Source organism: Tubulanus polymorphus, chromosome 2 (genome assembly GCF_964204645.1).
Source record: "Tubulanus polymorphus chromosome 2, tnTubPoly1.2, whole genome shotgun sequence".
NCBI classification, from domain to species: domain Eukaryota; kingdom Metazoa; phylum Nemertea; class Palaeonemertea; order Tubulaniformes; family Tubulanidae; genus Tubulanus; species Tubulanus polymorphus.
In genome coordinates, this window is record NC_134026.1 from 8,173,589 (window position 1) to 8,194,825 (window position 21,237).

Consider the following 21,237-nt stretch of genomic DNA (forward strand, 5'->3'; position numbering starts at 1 on the left):
AAACATATATTACATATTGCATAAAAAGTAGAAATTGATCAGACAACTTGTAGTAACATCCAAAACTATCCAAAAAATTCATTACTACTGAAGGGTGAATACCGATTACTAGTGCGTTCATTACGAAAATGAATGCAATGGCGCATCGGGCGAATCTTGGTGTACATATCAAACGAGATGTGAATGGGAAGAGCACAACTGCCGCACGTTCTAAAGATATTGCTACTATTAACCACGCACTATTGGCACCGATAGAATCTATCACATATTCGAAGATTCGACAACTGATCAGCGAATCCAACAAGGGTATTGGACCAGTTTCCACGTGCAGTAAGACAAACTGTAAAACGGGCATAAGCGCAAAACCGATACAGAACATAAAATCGCTGACTGATAAAACGATAAGATAGTTAGCGTAAGATAAACTGCGGAATCTGTGACTTATCATAATCAGGAAAGTAGCTGAATTTCCGAAGGCACCTAACAGGAACATGATGGGTAGAATGGCCAGTGACACAGTACGGTAGATACCAGACTTGTTTTCTACAGACATTAGAACGATGTTGATGAAAGATCGACCACCGACAATCTGCATCTCAGTAGAATTCAGCATTTGTTCAACACTCATGTTAATTCGAGTAACAGAAACTTTAAAGTAGAATAATCGAGTTTCCCTTGTGTGCTCGTCAGATTTTCATATAGGATTGATCAATGATCGTGATAGTCTCCTCTCATATATTGATGAACTAATTTCACTTTATGCGAAATCCTCACAGTTCTATAATAAAGTCTTTTTATATCTGTACATGAATAGTTATTCATCATTCATTTTTTTAGATTTCGTAAAGCTATTCACAATTCACACTACACACTGGTTGACCAATTATCGTGCCATACTGTTTAGATTGGGCTCACGTACTGTCAACTCACACTAGTATTGATGAATCAATTTTACCCGAAGGGTGATACAGATCTTATTCATGACAGCTTTTCATCATTTGATTTGTTAGATGAAGTTTATTGTTGACTTACAATTTGGCACATATCAAATATCAATTCTCAGAAATCTAGCACTTATATATTATATATATTATATACTATTTCTATTCAGGAAATATCGGGTGGGGCACGCAGTCTTGAATGAAATCCTATTTCAGTATAGTTTTTTTTATAAAACAAAATACATTTTCGAAGTTTCGCGTCGACTAAATGACTAAATGTCCTGTCCAGTTGTCCGGTTCAGCCACTGGCAGTCGAGCATGGAATTCCCCCAATGCGGAAGTAACTGTTTGTTTACAACATGGCGACTGTAGTACCCGAATGGGCAATTTGTGCTCACTTATCGCCAGTAAATATATCCAGAGGAGCTCGCGGAAGCGTTGACACCGACGCAAATATGTCATGCAATCATAATGACACATATTCATTCTCCACTGAATACATGGTCGGTGCGCAGCTCGACCAAAAACAAGATTTTGTGCGTTCCAAAACATCATCCAGATCCACCGCCGGCGCCAGCACCACTTCCTCCTCCGCAAACAGTTCGAAAAAAAGTTGTCTTTCGTTAACACCGCTTATAGTGGACTTTCAAAGATTGCTGAAAGGCCAGAATAAAGCCAAAGACAAAAAGGAGACAGATTTTGATGCGACTAATGGCGTCATTCCAGGGGTAAGAAATCTCGGCATTCAGTCATGCCAACCTTTCATCGCATCCTGCCTGACCTTCCTTGTATTGAAAATTCAATCAGGTTGTATTTAGAACCCTGCCATTAACAAACTTCACAGGCTTAATTTACGACACTTGTAGGCCTATTTGGAATGAAATGGCGTTAATCTAGCTGATCACCAGTTAGCCTAGTTACCTAATCGTTGGTGGTAAGCTTATATGTAATCGGATGACTCATGATAATATCTGATCGTTTTAAACTAAACCACAGACAGGTTACTGACTAATTAGCTTGCCACAGGCCTTGAATTTTGGAAAATCAGAGCTACAGCAGAAGCATTTTACCAAAGACCATCAGCATCTCAATTTGCCTCCATAAATTTTAAAACCCATGGCAAAAATGTTGATACAGAATAAAAGTACTGAAGAATATTATTATAGATAGGCCCCTATAGAAAATTTGAAATCAATTGAATATAGAATGAAATTTCACTTCACATTGCTCGAGATGAAAATTTCAACCAACCAGTAGGCCTATTAAGTGACTAACTTTCCTTAATCAGTTAAGCCTATGTCTTTAAGATATCCAGTTCTGGAACTAAACTACTTTAATCTGTGGGTTGTGGTCTTAGAACTGTAGTTTCATATTTCTCGAATTGTTTTATCAGGTTTCGAATAGAGAGTTACTGCACGCTGTGATCGGATTATACGATGTATCACTGTCTGAAATGACTCCCGATGTACTGTATAATACCGTATGTGAGAAACTGGCTCGAACTATCATTCTCGTTAGAGACATACAAGGTAAACTGTACTTGCTTAATCCGTATCGAGATAAATATGGCAGATTTTGACGTGGTGTAATGTGGTAATTCACGGATCTGTTACTACTTCATCCTATGAAGGATTTTTGTATACTGGTTGATTGTAACTCCGTTCATGGTCCAAATGTCCAGTATGGGCAGTCCAATCTGGTAGAGTTACAGCCTATAGGCTCCTTGGGCTGTCCATCATAGACTATTATCATATGATTCATTCTTTGTGTAATAAGAGTGTTGATCTTGTAATGTGCATACAGAAATGTTAAATTTTGTATTTGTATTGTAGAGAGTTCTATGAAAAATATTCATTGATTTGTTACAATTTAAGTGGCATAAGATAATTTCTGGCGGTTTGATTTGAGTGATATTTCAAGCTGCTATGGGAGAGTTTAGGCGGCATATGATTGATCTTTTTGATTTGCTGGCAAGGTGCATTCGCCTTCATTAAGATCCACCGAAAATGAATTAGCAAAAATTGGCAATAGTTTTTTTAGCCGGATTTTGTCTCTCTTGTATAAATATTGTTGTTCTCATCAGACTTAAGCCGACTTGAATGTAAATATGTAAATGTTTATTGCAACAGAACTTTTTTGACATTTTTGGCTCGCAAATACTTACCGTTGTGAGTGCTGCTCTTACATTGTCTTTTACAAAATAAAATTATTATTATTATTATTATTATTGTCATTTTTTTGCGATTCAGATGTCGTAAGTGAATTAGAAAAAAAACGTGAGAAAGCATCATCGGTAAATGGTTCTGAAAAGGATAACAATTTTGAAAAACAGCAAGAAAATGCGGAAACATCTCGCGTGAATGAGGAAAATAGTGAGAAAGTAAATGGCAAGATGATAAATGGAGAGACGAATGAGAAAGAATCAGGTTGGTATCTGAATATTTTTCGTGATTGTCCGAAATTATACCTTGTATCATAGGTGTCTTATCTTTCCGATATCTGAAGGTGAAACGGAGGATGAAGAGAAAAATGAAGAAGAAAATGACGATAATGGAGATGAAGATGAGGATATTTATGTCGACGAGGATGAAGACAAACCTGCTACATTCGCCTGTGTTTATAGCGATACAGAAGATGAAGAAGATTCTGAAAGGTCTGTATATACAAAATGTTAACGGCCTGTCAAGGTCCCTACGACTCCTTGATTCCTTTAAAACTCCTTCTAAATGGAAAATGCTTTTAAAGGCGCTTGAAACTGCTTTGATTTGAGCAAAATGTCCAAACTTCTGTATAATCCCTTTAATTTTTACCAGTAGGCAATTAGAAATTTTTCATTAGACTACATCTTAATTGATACAGTTGGGACCAGAATATTTTTTACCCAATTAGGCGGTTGCCAAATTACAAACCAAGTTTAGTTGTTGTTGTTAACTAGTAGTGAATAGCCCAATTTATTTCCAATTGGGTTGACCTCTGAGAAGTTGATAGATGTATTTGTCAAATAAACTTTTTTTTCAAATATATATATAGCTTTATTTCAGGGAAAATTTTACAATAAGTTATTTTGCTAAGGTCAAAATTGACATTAATAGCATAGTTATAAATATTTAACATTCAAAAAACCGCTATGTAGAAAAAAGACTATTACAATTATTAAGAACAAAATAATAATAATAATGATAATAATAATAATAATAATTATAATAATAATAGTAATGACAAAAATAATAGTATCAATAATAATGACAATAGTAAAAAAGAAAATATTGGTTATAATAATTATTACAATAACAACATCACCACTATCACACAGTATTGATCATTTCACAGTCGGTAGTCATAATGAGATTAGTAATTATTTAGATTTGCAAATTTTGCGGTTAGTGAGATAATACTGATGTTAGTATTATAGTTCAGGTCTGGACTACCAAACAATAAAGATTTACATTTATCAATAAGTCATTTTGAAAGGAATTGCTGCATTGTAGATAATTGAATTTCATTAGCAAGGTCCTGGAGTAGGCTATGGATTTTATTGCGATGAGGAGGGTGCTGGCATTTTAAAATTAGATGAACTGTATCGAGTCTTTTGTTGTTGCAATTAGGGCAATTTGGATGAAGCACATTGCTAAAATTATGGTCATATATAGCTGTGATCGTAAAAACATGTAGTCTACTTAGAGACATTTCTTCTCTACGATTTAAATTTAATAAACTGGCTGCCAGTATATTTGTATATTCTCTTAAACGCATAAAGCAATTACTTTTTGATGAGTTTATAAAATTCATTAAAACGATAAACTTTCCAGTTGTCTTCAATAAAATTTTTGGCGAGGCAACACTCGAAATGTGAATTGTTAGTGTTTAAACCTTTCAGTGCTGACTAATTGATACCCTATCGTGCTGGAGATAATTTGAAAATTTTTAAAAATTCCACCCTAGTGTGTTGAATAACGGGAATACCACTATAGTGCGTATACACCGCGGCGCGGTGTATCGTTAGTTACTAGTATTTCACTATGTTTGACACGTGCTGCCATCTTTCAATAGAGATAAAAACTAATTACCAATTACACCAATACACCGCAGTGCAGTGTACTAGCAAAATCCATCACCAATTCATACACCGCACTGCGGTGTAGACACACTGACAGGATTAATACACAGAAGTTTATATTGAATAATAACTGTCTTGTATAGCTCGGATATTTTTCCAATTATATGAACTTTCCTGAAGAACAGGATTAATTTTGTTTCACATTCACTAACGCTCTTAGAAATTGATCATGATTTATTTTCAGTGATGAAGATGATGATGATGATGATGACGATGAAGACGATTTCTCACTCGGTATAAATACGTTTCTGTCGATGGTGAAAGAAAGACGAAAAGAGCGATTGAATCATACCGGAAAATACGAGTCAAAACACGTTCATATCGAAAACCGAATCGTCGGCTGTATCACTTACGACAAGAAATTCTGGTAATATTCCTATCGAAAATGAAAGAAATCTGTGACCCAAATGCAAAAATATTACTCGGCAATGTCAAAATATTTCAATATCTATTGTTTTTTTGGGCCAGTTCAGATTAATTCATTGTTGACTGGTCGAAGTCAAGCCTCTGTAAAAATAGACCAGTTAATCAGCTAAGACTGCAAAGGTGTGCAAAGATGATCTTGAAAGACGGTTTTGATCTGTTAGAATGAGTGAATATATCATTAAAACAATCACCCATCCAAATCTGCGTCCGACTGAAGTAATCTGTGAATTGAACTGAATTCTGCACTGTCTGCGATACTTAGAATTATGAGTATTTGTTATTTCAGTCGTGGCCAGGAACGAGTAATACATTTAACGCTTATAGCTGTGCGTAAACGATTCCAGGGATGGGGAATAGGAAAATATCTACTTCAAGTAAGTTGTAAATGTGGCTTTCTTCTCAGTTGCATACATTCGATAGTTGATTAGTCTGAATATCGCACAAGGTACGTGCGAACCATTGGAAACAACAGCTATAAAGCTTATAAAGTTTATTTTCAATGATTAAATTAATAATAGCCTGTTTTGTTTTTTGCAATCAGGTCTCAGGGCCACTTAAAAAAGCAATTACATAGGATTCACATGATCTGCCTTTAGTAGCAACGATTCCCATTTTCAATAACTAAATTACTACAATTTGATCCTGATTTTCTTCATGAAACTGGAGCCGGGACGATATTCAACCCTAACATCAAATATTATCCTCGGTCTGATGATGGATTTGACTTTTCTTTTCCAGCAAGTGAAAGACCCGATGGTTGTTGGTCAGTACGACGCCGTAGTCGTGCACGCTGATAATTCAGCAATCGAATTCTTTCAAAAATATGGCTTTAACGATGATATGGTGCTCAATAATAAATGGACGTAAGTAACGTTGAAATGAAAGTGAGCGCACATTTTGTCAAGAGTGTGTCAAGGAATCATCCAAGTTGGCTCATTGCTGGTGAAAGCATGTTTCAAGAATGGGCTTACCCCTTTCTATAATTGATTTATATCGTACGTGATAATGTACTTAGAAATTTAGAAAATAGATAGTTTGAATGTAGTGAGTGTTCAAAATCAAACATAACCCAATTTGTCAAAAGAAATTCTAAAATAGGCTTTCATCCTCAGAATGAATTGTATTTTGTTATGTAAGTGTATGACAAACATTTGAATTGCCCAGTCTTTTTTTTTTTAAGTGTCAAATATGAAATTAAACTGGCATCAAATCTACCTGCATCCCAGAATGTCCTTGTATTTCTTTGAATGGTTTGTGTTAGTTTGGTTATTCATTTATTTTCAGTGAATTTGCAGAACAGTTTACCAACTGCACGTTAATGTGCTTCTTACCTCAGTTCCACAGTGAGTATCACGGGCCACACTTTTCATGCATTCTATAGGCCCTATTACATGATCGAAGATACTAGGCAATATTAAATCAATCCCAAATGTTTTGACACAACCGCCAATTGTCAATTTTCAGGTCATAGTCTTTTAGGAAAAACTACAAATGAACTGGATTTAGCGAGTATGGATAAAGAGCTTAAAAAATGGTATGAAAAATCTTTTAAATACTCTTTGACTTTGGCCACTAATATGAACTATATTTTCATTTAGAGATGCCAGCACCAAATAATATATAATTTCTCGGCATAAACTCGATTTGTTGCCTACCATCATTTGCACTGGCGGTCCTACGACCTTGACATTCGTCATCGATAATACTTAACTATGTACAACGGAAAAAAAGTTGAAAATGTGGGTGTACAAAGTATGCTATTTTTGGTTTGAGGGGGCACGTGTTTTTTTCCTTTTCTTTTTTTATTAGACATATTGTGATGCACTCGGATTTCAGAATTGATGAGAAACTAGAAATGAATTTCAAGTAGCTATAAAGCTGTTATAAAGATTGAACAGGTTAATTCTTTATAATCATTTGGTTTCAGGCGCGATAAAACGCTTGAAGCATACCAAGCTCAAGTTTCATGTATTACTCGATACAAAAATGAGATTCTTCATTTGAGGAAATTGGTGAGTTACATTCATTTAAAGACTTTATGCTGAGATAAACAAATTGCCTATGATAATAAGGTACTGGTTATTTGATTTTGATGATGTATTAAAAGTTGAAGATCCACCCACTTGAAGTCATTATTTTCACCATGTCACCAGTTAATCAGTTATCTCTCACCAATTTGTTGGCCTAAAATGGTTCTGGTTATGCCCGTCTTACTGTTAGTACCTAGAAATCTAGGGCTGGGCCAGTTTTATAGAACAGTTTTCGTCCAACATCCATCCGTCTGCCTTTAGCCAAATCCAGTCTTTGTGGAAAGTTTTCATTATGATTTGATATATGATCTTGATTATGTATGTATCTACCGTACATTTCTGCATTCACCAAGGGGCAATGGATAGTGAAATCATATTTCCATTATATTGATATTATATTATATTTGGGATCTCGGCATATTTAAATTTTTACCACATTCAATTGCGAAGTTGTAGCTCATGACATCTATGATTTTGGCGAGTTTCATTGGTGTCTCAAAGCCCATATTTATCAGGGGGCATTGAATTTTAGAATAGTCAGATTGTGGAACATTTCAGACACCACTTTCCAAGTAGGCATGGTGTCTCTGGGCCTCAAGTTTAAATAGGCGCAGAGTGGCCACTGACTTGAAAACTCATTGAAAACTCAGGGATTCAGAAAGATCTGAAAAACTCAGGAAATTGACGAATTTTACCAAAAACTTGGAAAAACTCAGGGAATTTGGATAATGCTATTGACCACGTGTTTCTTTATCAGTACATAATTCAATGAAAGATGAATGAATTGTAACATTTTAAACTTAGAAATTTCTCTGGTTAACTCAGGGAATTCTGTGTTTACAATCACATGGAAAAATCAGGGAAAACCCGGGAAATTTGTAAATTGGCGGAAAGTGGCCACCCTGTTACACTTACACCGGTATCACGCTGAATTTTCTTTAATATTTGGATGAAATACGAATCTTACACATTGATAACTCGCATAGTGAACACGCTTTGTGTGACTGTGATTTTGATATGGAAGTGTCTTAACATAATAATAATAATAATAATAATAATAATAATAATAGCACGAACAGCCATGTAGACGATCATAAATATGGTATGGTTATAGATGTGCGTGTAATCTACTGTAAGCAGGCGTGAAGCTATATTTGACAGTCTGACCGCTATTACGAAGTAGGCCGGGAAAGAGTTAATACTGTAACTCGTGCATTAAATCCGTCAGTTCGTTCAAGATTGTTTTGATAAATGCGTGTAGTGTAAAAACTTGCCTTTCAATCTATTTCGAAAACGTTTACTATGTCATCAGCGTCATAAAAATCGATTTCTATAGGGCCGACTGAAAGCTACCTGTTTATTTATTAGCCGGTTAATTTCAATGTATTTGTGTTCCACCTGACCTGTCGTTAATGAAACCAGATTTCACGATATTCAAAATTGTTTTAATCTCCTTATTATGTGGGTCATATAACACTGAATACGAGGAGTATGTTTGTGCGTTTTAAGTGCACAAGTCTCGTTTCTTAATGTGGTTACTGGATCTGTGAGGATCAGCTACATTTTGCTCTTGTAAGTATACGAAATGAAAATCACAAGCACGTTTGATACGTGTATCAAAGATCAAAGATCAAAGAAGTTTTTTACCAGAGTTACCGGTATCATTGATTATTCTTTTCTTGATCGGTTCAGAAAAACGTTTTATGATATCTTTTAGCTTGTTGAATTAATTCAGAGGTCTGACAAGTACAAATTTTTTTGGTTATCTTTTAATTCGGGTATTTCAAAATAGCATGGGATATTTTTTCTGGTATAGGTGAAGATATGATTTAAACAATTAAAGATTGCAACTAGAAACAAGAAGAAACGTCAAGTGTTCTACGATATGCACTACTGCACTAAGAAACATTTCTTGGAATTTCGTTTCATGATGATTTATTGCATAGGCCCCATGTACTTTAAAAAAGTTGTGATCAAGAATTTAATTCCTTGAATTTCAAGAATTTTTTTGAAGTCTATTTTGACTTGGTTCTACGTTGATTTGCTTTATCCACGATATATATCTGATAGGTAAAGATCATTTTCGTTTCAAGGTTACGCAACAGGAAAAAGATATTCTGAAATTAAAAGCTGAAAAATTGAACGCTGAACAAGACAAATATGAACTAGGTAAATTTGTGTTTCTTATTTTAAGAATGGTGAGATTTATTTGATGATGATGTAAGTGGAATCTTACTTCAACTAGGCCTATAAGTTCAGGTGACCCCTGGATAGGTTTGATAGACCAGTGTTATTTTGGACCTTTGGTTTAACTCAATATACTTTCATCCAGGTAAGACCCCTGGTCTAATGAGCGGGAACCTGAATGTATGATTTTATCATATATAGGACGGTGTAACTATTAAGTTAAAACTGATTGATTGATTGATTGATTGATTGATTGATTGATTTGTTGGTGGCTTGTTCTTTCAGAAAAAGATTTTCTAAAGTTTCGACTTTCCTTGACCAGGAATTCTCTTTCCGGTTCCAATGATTGCCGTAAGTTGAAAACGAAATATAGTTTTTGAAATCAAAAAAAGAAATCAATTAAGACGTAAATAATTGGACAAAAAATATTTCACAAATTTTGAATAATCTCGGAAAATGAAACCGCAGTGTGTTGATATAGGTGCTAGTAAGAACAAAATTATCCAGGGACCCAGTTCCACAGTTCTGAGTTAAGATTTGACTCAGAGTTAATTCATGGAAAATGAATTGATTTTAACTCACAGAGTTAACAATAACTCACGACTGTGAAACTGAGCCCTGTGAGATCATTGTCAATGCAATGTTTTATTTACGTTGATGACAACAAATTGTGATTTCATTATTTATAAAGATGTTTCAAATATCTTGAGATTGGATTGATTTTTCTTGAACTGAAATTTTCCTTCGCATTTCTATATAGTAAACATAAAAAATCAGCGAAATTATTCTATTTTGTTCTTTGTGAATGTGCGCAGTCCATTTAACAGATACTAGCAATATTGATTGATGTTGCGTGTCACTAATACACAACCTCGTACGCGGATATCCATTATCCGTCGCAAACAAAAGGACATTTCATCGTATATTGTCGTAGCGCCGTACGTCGGCGCTGATTAAATATTTGCTACGTCCCCTCTGTGGTGTACGGTTATGACGGAGCCTTCGTTTTAATCCGGTTACAGCGCAGGCGATGAAGCTTTATTGCTGCTGTATCTATAAATACGGACCGTTGAAATTAATAAGCGATCTAGCGTCAGTATGAAACTCGGGATCTCAATTGGAGCTTGGTCGGTGTAATTTGTTCGAATTAACTCCCACTGCATATGCATCTGATACCTTCTAGGGGCACTCGGCCTTATCAACGCGTCAAATGGGTGTATATTGAATGCGATTAGCGTCGTCGACGAAGACCACAAAGTTTATGGTCTCGCGAATGGTAATAAGTAATGATAATAGCAATAATAGCTTGCCTTCACTTCGATGTTGCAGTTTATAGCGTTGAGAAAGACGACAGCAGCCAAACTGAACAGTTAATCAGGGACTTAGAACGACAGTGCGGTATTAAACAGGACTGCGAACAAGAGAAAAAGATGGAGCACAAAGACAGTTTCTTCAGCGAAGCGGTGGATATCCCACCAGAACTTAGCGATTTGAACGTTATCGGTAGGTAAAAAAGTTCTTAACTTGATGGGGAATGTTATTGAATAGTGAAGCTAATGAACTAATAATGCTGCTGAATTTGACTGAAAAGTTTAATCGGTGGCATCGATCATCTGATCAAATCGATCACTTTTATCTTTGAAAAAAATTGATATGATGTACAGCTATTCAACTTGAAGTAGTTTTGACCATTAGAAGGATTTCTATTAAACAATGCATGAAAGACAAACAATGTTATGATACCTAACATTACAAGAATGATATTGGACAAAATTTTTGTAATCGTATAGGGAAAATTAACATTATCAAAACACATTGCCCGCAACAGTGCCAGCATCCTTATTATAATTTTACATAGATGTATTTCCATGAAAAATTCCCTTTTTGTTCAATTGCAAATAAAAATCTGGGTTGGGAAAAAAGATCTGCTGCAGTTGCAAGAAACCCACTGTATTAAAACTGCAGTGGTTTTTTGCACAAAATTCACCAACAAGTGGCATTTTTAGAGGTTTTGCACAAATTACGATTAAAACCATACGCGTTGAAAATTAGAATCATCATTGGGACGCATTTTTATACATTGATTAGTTGATCAATATCACTTTTATTCTGATCGTAAATCTACGGTACATACATATAACCAGTAATGGTATATAGACATTTTCATCTCTCCATGTTTTGTGTGAAATCATTTCTCGTTTCATTTGCTGTCTAGAGAAGACAAGATATATGGTCTATCCGAAAGATAACCAAGAACCCTATGACCATATGGTCGATGCGCAGGACTTTTTTCGCGTGACGGAAGACTTCAAAGCAAGCATGAAATCAGATAAATCAGTCACCCAAAGTTGTGAAGTAAAGTCGATCAACAAGGTAGAGATGTGGATTTGATACGATGCCAATTGTAGGGTAAACCTTGCAACTTATAATACCAGTAGCCATTTGGTAATAGGCAAATTGTAGTCAAGATATCTCAACCAATAACTTTTCTTCAACTATTTAGGCTACTTTAACCCCAGGAGTGGTTGAGAGGTACGAAACTAAAAAAAGATTACTGAATCAGCCGTCAATGCTAGCACGACTCTATTACTGTGGTTCTTTGGAAAACCCAAAGAGATTATCCGAAATTCTCAAGTATGGATTTACCGAAAGAGGTAATTATTCAGAGCACTGGATTAATCCTCAGGGGCCAGTTCCATAGTCATATGGCTTACGTTTTTAAGACCAGTCTTTAGTTTGTAAGACCAATTTAGTTCTACAGCCAATCTAACAACTTAAGACCAGTCTTAAGATTTCAGACCACTTTTAGACTTAGGTTATGGCTAAGCAATTCGGCCCTGGTTTCAACTTCCAATTATCCTACACTTTCCATCATAGTCTTAACAGTTCAGGGGGCCAGTTGCACAGTGGTGACTTAAGTCAAAAAGTGGTCTTAAATCTTAAGACTGGTCTTAAGTTGTTAGATTAGCTATAGAACTAAGTTGGTCTTAGAATGGTCTTAAGTCTAAGACATGACTATGCAACTGGCCCCTGATTTGGATTATGCCCTATGCGATGTATAGCAATATCATGCTTAAACATTTCGTTACAAATGTACTTACATTTCAGATTTTACTCATGGCGAGTACGGAAGAGGTTTACATTTCTCATTGTTCCCATCAAAAGCAGCTAATTTTTCAGCAGTAAGTGTACTAGCGTAAAAAGGTTTTTACATTTCGTTGATTGTTCAAAGCCCCAACAATGCAACTTTTGATTATGGTGACTTTGTATCGTAATTTCAGCTCGGTAAGCTTTTACTCGCCGAAGTATCTATCGGTAAAGTAGAGGTTATCAAGAAGAAAGACCACACGCGTTCGTCGGCCAGTTCCGGATACGATTCTGTAGTGGTAAGCAATTAAGTAAACAACTGACAATTGCAGTAGGCCTAGAACCCGCTTAATCGGGATCATCTGATTATATGAAATTTATTTGGATTCGCATTATACAGATTATGAGAAATCATATGTTTTTAGAATTTACATGATATACTTCTAGCGAGGACTGCGGATAATATCCAGAGGTCAAAATTAAAAATAAACTGGGTTGGACTCCTGGTTACTTTGATCAACAATTAGTTCTTGTGTAGCTACAGTCGACTCCGCCTATGGTGGCAATGCCGGGACTGGCAAAATGTTACCGATATAGACAAATACCTGTAAAGATTTAGATTTTTTACATTAACAAACAGTAGGGACAGAAAAATGTTTTATCATTCCACTGGTTTGAATGGATTACTGAAAAGACCAGTACCACTATAGGTGGAGTCTACTGTATTGATCTAAGTATGAAGCATGTTCTACAAGACCGATGAGTTACTCTTTTCATTTTCTATTGGTACGACATAACTCTTCATTGCAGACTCCTGGTAGGCTGTTGAAAGATTCCCACGATGCGGACATGTGCCAGGAATACATCATATTTGACATAAACCAAGTTCTACCATTGCATGTTCTGTCGTACGCAATTCACTAATTGCCCAGCCAACAAGAGTACGCCGGTCAACGCTGACGCTAAAGAATCGTGAGAGATTTTGTTCACTGACTGAAAAAGTTTCTTGTTGTGTGAAAAGATTTTGTGATAATTGTGGGAATGCCTGTACATAATGGCCTTGTATGGTCTATAAAGTGAAACTGCATTGATATATGGAATGTCAATATATCAATACCATGGGCGTCCCCAGGATTTTTCAAGAGGGGGGGGGCAAATTTCTCTTTAAATGGGTCTAACCCAGATTTCAAATTTTATAACTTGACAACTATCATAGTCCCTGGTCCCATCATTATACTTACAGCAATTTTCGGACGTTAAAGTTGTAGTCCAGTCTATAGAATTAACTATTTTTGATCTCAATTGCAATCATAGCAGAAAAATTGTGTACTTTATGAAGTATGTAAAAAGGTATTTTCCATCATTCTAAAGGGCACTATCGCCCAATTAGGGGGTCATTCTGTCCCCCAACCCTCTCTCGGGACGCCCATGAATACATGCAGTAGACTCCTCCCATCTCATATTCCTATTTATTTGGTATATGGTTTAACTTATAACTTGGCAATATTTTGCCCGTTTCTACTAAATAGAGTAAGGAGGGCTCTATGTTCTTTTCAGATTTGAAACAAATTCCGCATTTTTATTTTAAGATTATTCATTATTAATCAGATTTAAAGAATGAACAAATACTACGAGTTACTAGGAAAATACGATGGTGCTGTAGATATACATACATACTCAAAAGTAAACCTGTCCCCTTGGAATCAAACATACATTAGGAGTTAAATATTCAATTCCGATGTTACTAAAATCTAAAAAATCTATCTCATCAGCTTTGTGAATCTCAATACATATACATGAAGAATCTTGAACTTTTTGCAAGGTTTCCTTTTGAGATATTTTGAATATGACCATCAATGAACATTGCATCTTTTCGAAAAGTATTAAGTTACTATTCCATCCAACCAACTATGCCATCCCTCCGACTCATGATCCTATAACAAGACCATGAGTAGTGTATTTTTTCAATATCAAAGTTTATTTAGTTTCTTATGAGCAAAACTTTATGTCGCCATATTTGTACTATATAAATGACCTTGTATTTATGTTTTTAAAGAAATATATATTTTATTGAAGTTTCGTCTAAATACCTACATGTTGATTCAATCTTTGAGGAAAAGTAAAGAATATATGACGAAAATGTCTCCGAGGCCATTCATTGATGAGCTTCCCCTCCATGTGATGTGTAGGGGCTCGTCTGGCAATGAAAGCATCAATAAAAATTCCTGAATTTTCATGTTGGTACATGTAACACATCGATGAATCGTCCAAATAAGTACTTATTCAACACAATGATTGGTTATGTCGAAGAAAACACGTGTACATGTAGTATTTGGCAATGCAGTGCTCTTGGATTTATGTACTGTATTAAATTTCGCCTCACTCCGACATGGCTAACTTGGACAAAAACGAAATCATTCGTCAGACTGCCTAATGTTTTTTCCTATCCATAACTGGGACTTTGCCAGTCAGTTTGTCCGAGTTAGGCGAGGTCTTATTCATGTGTATGAACTGAATATTTGGATGGAAATTCAATTTCATACCAGACTTCCTACTAATAACTGTCGATGCAATGATTTGCTTGTCAACAGCAGTTTGATGTAATGATGATATTCCACTGTATTTGAAGTCCTCGGAATAGACGTAAAATCTCCACGGATCAAAGAGTTAACACTAAGCTATTTTTGAAGTACGTAAACACATCTTTAATTAAGTTGTATTCATATAAACTAACTAAGATAGAACAGATTTTCCAACATTATAATAGATGTATTATACACTGTACTTGCAGATAGGTACATAAGTAATAGAAAAGGCTACATATATAGTTTTAACAAATCTGAATCATCCTCACTATCGCCAGTATTCTCATTGTATGATTGTAATACCGATGCAGAAGTACTATCGAATGTAGTCTTTTTGTTCTTATTGAAACGACAAAAATTCAACTCGCGTATTGGAATATAGCAATTCACATCTTCATCCTCAGCCTGATGCAACTTCTTAGTTTTATCTAAAATTTCAACACAGTAATCATTAATTACTTAAATTGAATGCAAGCTAATTGATACATTGTATATTTAACTAGGGTGAATCGCGAAAGTATTTCTATCAAAACCTGCTTCATGTGGATCATTTGGGACTGATCAAATTATTCAAGCAAATTCATATTATACATAACCAGAACAATAAAGGTCGAGTGGCCAGTAACGTAAAAATAAAATAAAATCTTGGTAATACTGATCAAGATTAAGTTGGTTTACATATATATTTACAGAAATTAATTCCTTGTTGAGTGGGTCTTGGTTGACACCAGCTTTTAGGTTCAACAGTACTCCAGTCTTTCAATATATCTGCTGCCCAGCCTTCATTTTCAATAGTTTCGCAAACAGCAGTTGCCTGGGACCTGGGTATAACATCGAAGCCTGCTTTTTTCAGACCTTGAACGCCAGTTTTCTGGACAGCAGTGTCACTTAAGTCGATACATTTCAAGTTCGGAAATCGTTTAATGAAACGGATTCCTGCATCGGTCACCAGCTTGTTTCCTGAAATCAGCGTTCAACATACACAGTAAGACAAGTTTCTAAACAAGTCAAAAACTAAATATAGTTTTACGGATACGACCTGCCAGATGAAGAATCTCCAGTTTCTTAAGGCCACCTTTCTTTGCACCTACTGGAATCGTCAATAGACGTAGAGATTTGTCTGTTGTTCCCGATTTGACTAGTGACAAATACTCCAAACTGAAAAATTCAACGTGCCAAATGAAGGAAACATTTTTGATTACCGGTACATTTAAAGTAGGGTCCTTATCTGAAACTTCCCTCAGAGACTCATGTACAGCTAAAGTCCTTTAAAACGCTATTGTTGGAACCAATGAAAAATATGGCGATATAAAGAATGGCATTTCCATTGAAATTGAGCCATTTGTTCTGCGAAAAATGTTGATGTTAGGTGAGCAGTGGCATTAAAAAAGATGGCATTTTATAATGGACTTAGACTGTAATTCTTTTTAAATGTTCCAACATCTGGATTCAGATAGTTATCAATTCCAATGCTACCAAGTAAAGCAGAGTTTACTGGAACATATGTTACTCAATGCACATTAACTGCTCTTGCCTATACGTACTAAAGGGATGAATCGTAAAGGAAAGATTACAAATAACTTTCTCACTTTGGCAATGATTGCGAAATATGCAGGAGAAAATCGTGATCATCCCCGAGCGTACAATAAGAAATGTCCAATTTGCGTAAATGCAGAAATACTGAAAAGTGTTCCTCATACAAGCACAGCGAAACGTTAGATCTGCTGAGATTCATACTGGATAGTACGAGTTCTTGATATGTGTCCGTAAATTTAGACATAGCCAGCTTCGAACGTGCATCAATCGATAAGAATACGTGCTTCACTTCGGCCATTCGAAAAATCTGGCGACCAACTTCAACCGGAAAACCTTCGAACGATTCTACATTGTGTACATTGATGGCGACATATTCCATAGCAATTTGAAATAATTTCCTCGGCGAGCGCACGACATTGTTAAGGTCATTTTCACAACTGATCGCGCAATTATCACCTCTTCTCTTCTTCACACCAGACATGATCTTAACATCACGCTGTCAAGAACCTGCAATGAAATAAATCATGTTGTCTGCGGCCATGGCTAGCTGCCATAATGGCACACACAACCCATGGTCATCACCTGAATGCTTTAAAGTTTCAATATACCTAAGACTTTCTTTAAATCGAAAAAGATGCCACAAAATGGCAGAGCTGGTAGACTCTGTCACAGTAGAGTAAAAATAGTAGACTCCCTCTACACATTGCAAGAGAAACATATGCACTATTGCAAAAATGCTTGTGGGTCTCCCCGGCCCCCAATGAAATTAAAAGACTAGGACCAATTGTCTAACAAGTGTTCCCCGTAGGCTGCAATTTGCATTGTTAAGTGTAAGACATATGAAATGGGGGCTGCTCAAGTAGAAGGCTTTCAAACCCCTTAAAAATACAGAAACTTTAGCTTAACTTTGGTCTAATCTTCTATTTCTGGTACAGGCAGCAGATATTTTTGTTTATATGCATAAATATTCAATTGCCCAGATAAAGGTAACAAACAAAATAAGGATTTTTCCACTCTAATTTAGAGCATATCTTCATTTGTAAGTAACCCTTTCAGTGCACCTACACCTTGGTGCATTGTAAAAATCAGTGATGGACTTTGCTAGTACACTGCACCGCATATTGATGTTATTGGTAATTAATCTTCATCTCTAATGAAAAATGACAGCACCCATTAAACACAGTTAGCCATAACTAAGGATACACCCTTGTTGCACAACACTACAAGCAATATGCCTGTTAAATGATGCACTTTCAAACTTTCAAATTTTATCTCCAGCACTTTAGGGCATTAATCAGTCAGTCCTGAAAGGGTTAAAACTTTATCACATTTCCATGGCAGAACGAGTACAATATTTCAGACAAATCATACGCTCAAATCAGTTCTTTAATCCACATAATATACACGTAATACTATATTCATTCAACTCTAATAACAAATTTCTCTAAAACAATAATTTAGTCCATCTATCATAGGTTGGCAGTATTAAAAATCTACTTTACAATCCAAATTCGCTAAATCTTTTCTTCTAAATGATTGATATATAGTTTTCACGATTTATAATCCTTGTTCAGAGTTTCCTTAATCTTTTTCATCATATTCGGTAGTAATCCCGCGTGGGAATCGGCGCATTTCAAAACGCACGCTTCCATTTCTTTCCGGAGTTTCGAAGAGTCCACGTCGCTCGTGTTCGGCCCTAGTTTATCGCGGATCCGGTCCTGACAGTCCATGGCACATCTTTGTAAACGATTCTGAAATAGAAAGATCGAAGCACAAATTCAATCAAAAAGAACCACAACTAAACGGACAAACTTTGGTTATTGTGATTATCTACTAGAGTTAACCTTGCCGAACTAGGACAGAACAACGAAATCATTCAGGCCTCGAAATTAACAATGGCACCAGGGGCATTTGCTGCTGGTTGTAGCCTAAAACTATTGCTGTGGGTTTGTCTCCTTACCCACGGCACTGACTGCCGTGGGTTTATACATAGTTATAACTACAAGTGCTTTGATCATGATCCGTCACTCAATCATTTGTTACATTGTTTAGAAACAGGAGAGGCAATGGCAGTTCTATTCATAGCTGCCTGTATACGACGCACAGTGCTTGAGTACTTACAGCCTATTCATTCTAGGCCTAATAGTAACACAGGAACACTGGAAAAGAAATGCTGTAGGTCAGATTTGCCCAAATTCGAGGCCTGTTATTTCTCTGACTTCCTAAGGCAATTTCCTATCCTTAACTTGGCCTTTCAATTACCTCGGACCAGTATTGCCGGTCCCAGTTAAACAAGGTTCACAGCATTTTTTGACAGAAGACAAACCAAATGTAAGGTAGTTCGAAAATAGCGAACCTCATGAGTGAGCATAATCACTGTATATAGTTCAGACCTGTAGTTTATCTATTATTTGATCAGACTTATTTTTCTGCCATATTCCACTACATTATATTCTAAGATATTTTTTGTTGTTATCTTAATGCTAAGGTATGAACCCCTGAGATTAAGGAAACTATCGCGGAAAAACAAGTCTCATCAATCAATTCAATTAATTGACTTTAGTTCCAAGATAGCGGACAGTGCTAAACTTAAGATCAAACTATAGTTAGCCTAGACTAAACTAACACTTTGACGTAAGGCCAAAAAGATGCCTTGTTTCTCATCACACTTTTGTTTTGTACCATGACGAGGGCGGGCAGTTTTTATCTTTATGAACGGGTATTTTTTTTTTATAAGGTAGAAATAAAAATTGTTTGAATTTTTTTTTGAGATGCGGGAGGTGTCTTTTTATCTTAATTATAACAATAAAAATATCCCTCGACATATTCTCTTCAGATGCGAGATGTAGTTTTTTTATTTTTAGCACCACATTAGCACGAAAAATGAAAGAGAAATCGCTCCGAAATGAGAATCACGCCAGAAATCAAACCGGGAGGTAGCTCCACAGCGACCTTGGCGTTAGACATAGGCTTACGGTAACCGACTCTGACGTTGATATGGGCTCGAGTCACCAGTGGTGCCGATGAAATTTATACGATCAACTTTTCTCAATATGTTCATAGAGAAATAAAATGATAAAATAATGACGATATGCTTTTTATATCAATGCGGGTGGGCGGATTTCAATTTTCATAAAAAACACATTTATTTTCGAGCTATGATGCGGGAGGGCGGACTTTATTTTTTATCGCTAATTTGCCAATGATTTTTCCCATGAGGGCGGGATTTGAAAATCATGAGAAACCAGGCATCTTTTTTTTTGGCCTAACAACCTGTTCCAACCTGAAAATTTTCCATTTCACCCTGGATATATTGTTGGGCCGATTGCACTGGTCGCGAACACTGCTCCAAACATCGCTGAACGTCTTCCATGCTGTAATAATTGTCCTCGCAACATTTCGTACTACATCTGTACATAGACGCCTGAAAGTAAAACAAATTAGAAAGCGGATTTATGACTGGAATAGGTTATATTTCATAAATGGATACACATAGATATAGGTCTAAGAAATAAAACAAAGTAAATGATAATAATTAGGGTCAGGTTTTGTTCTATTTAAGGTTAGGATAAGGGCTAATAATGGTAAAGAATTAAAACATTCAATGCAACTCGCCTCAGCTATATAGCAGAAAAATGCAGCGCTTGTAGTATGCAGCTGGTCAGGGCTCAAATAACCTGCTTGCCTTGTGCTTTCCACTCTTATTCTTTTTCCCTTTTTAGTTTTGGCCTTGATTTGAAAAAGTTGCACACTTAACTGCACATGCGCGATGTCCAACCTACTGTCTGTCACACCTGCTCTCCGTGCGACGTTTTGGTCCGTAATTTGGTCAATAAACAGTTTATCTACCTTTATTACGCATCAATTTGTTCAGTGAGGACTTTGCATTCAGAAATAAACAACAAGTTTTACTGAAATTGTTTTTGTTTTCATTTAGACGTGAATATCTGGCTAAATATGTGTATGTACGTCAGACAAAACTGGACCGAGCCAAATATCCACTTCCAACAAATAATTCACCTTCTGGAGTGACCACAGAAGCAATAAACTTGTGAATTGAATTGGCAAGGTGCCGTGGTGTGGTGCGGTCGGGGTACAAACCTGCATCTTTCGTAAATGTGTCTTGTCCAATTCGTTCAACGTCTCTGTGACTGCCGTTTGAACTCGGTTTTGTGCTTGATCCATTTTGGGAGTCGATCTAATCGAGTCTAGGTCAGTAAAAGTGAAAAACCAGGGTAAATTGCAGTAAAAAGCGTGACCCGGAAACTTAGAGTAAAACTCTTTAGTCGTCGATGTAATTTTCAGGGGTAGGGTATGAAAGCCGGCCG

General features: G+C 36.1%; 3 protein-coding genes across 4 annotated transcripts; 1 reads left to right on the plus strand and 2 right to left on the minus strand.

Annotated features, from left to right (window-relative positions):
- Positions 1-1,321: 1,321 nt before the first annotated feature.
- LOC141899273 (uncharacterized) lies at positions 1,322-19,843 on the plus strand. 2 transcript variants are annotated; one of them, XM_074785472.1, is made up of 18 exons: positions 1,323-1,669; positions 2,335-2,470; positions 3,191-3,367; positions 3,447-3,594; positions 5,243-5,425; positions 5,771-5,858; positions 6,223-6,347; positions 6,769-6,827; positions 6,949-7,018; positions 7,412-7,496; positions 9,608-9,683; positions 9,987-10,052; positions 11,031-11,204; positions 11,917-12,074; positions 12,205-12,355; positions 12,810-12,883; positions 12,983-13,087; positions 13,599-14,819. In XM_074785472.1, the coding sequence occupies exons 1-18, from the start codon at positions 1,397-1,399 to the stop codon at positions 13,710-13,712; spliced, it is 2,262 nt and encodes a 753-aa protein (XP_074641573.1). In that variant the 5' UTR covers positions 1,323-1,396; the 3' UTR covers positions 13,713-14,819. The 2 variants fall into 2 exon arrangements, with proteins under 2 accessions (XP_074641574.1, XP_074641573.1); XM_074785473.1 differs by lacking the exons at positions 12,983-13,087; positions 13,599-14,819 and adding an exon at positions 19,774-19,843 and having other exon boundaries at positions 1,322-1,669.
- On the minus strand, positions 15,568-17,634 carry LOC141899274 (leucine-rich repeat-containing protein 42-like). Its single transcript, XM_074785474.1, has 4 exons — positions 16,963-17,634; positions 16,413-16,531; positions 16,064-16,333; positions 15,568-15,801 (listed from the first exon to the last, which is right to left on the minus strand). Exons 1-4 carry the CDS (start codon positions 17,388-17,390, stop codon positions 15,605-15,607), a joined length of 1,014 nt encoding a protein of 337 aa, XP_074641575.1. The 5' UTR covers positions 17,391-17,634; the 3' UTR covers positions 15,568-15,604.
- LOC141899275 (protein FAM136A-like) lies at positions 18,294-21,202 on the minus strand. Its single transcript, XM_074785475.1, has 3 exons — positions 21,011-21,202; positions 20,193-20,333; positions 18,294-18,660 (listed from the first exon to the last, which is right to left on the minus strand). The coding sequence occupies exons 1-3, from the start codon at positions 21,092-21,094 to the stop codon at positions 18,460-18,462; spliced, it is 426 nt and encodes a 141-aa protein (XP_074641576.1). The 5' UTR covers positions 21,095-21,202; the 3' UTR covers positions 18,294-18,459.
- Between the last annotated feature and the right edge of the window lie 35 nt (positions 21,203-21,237).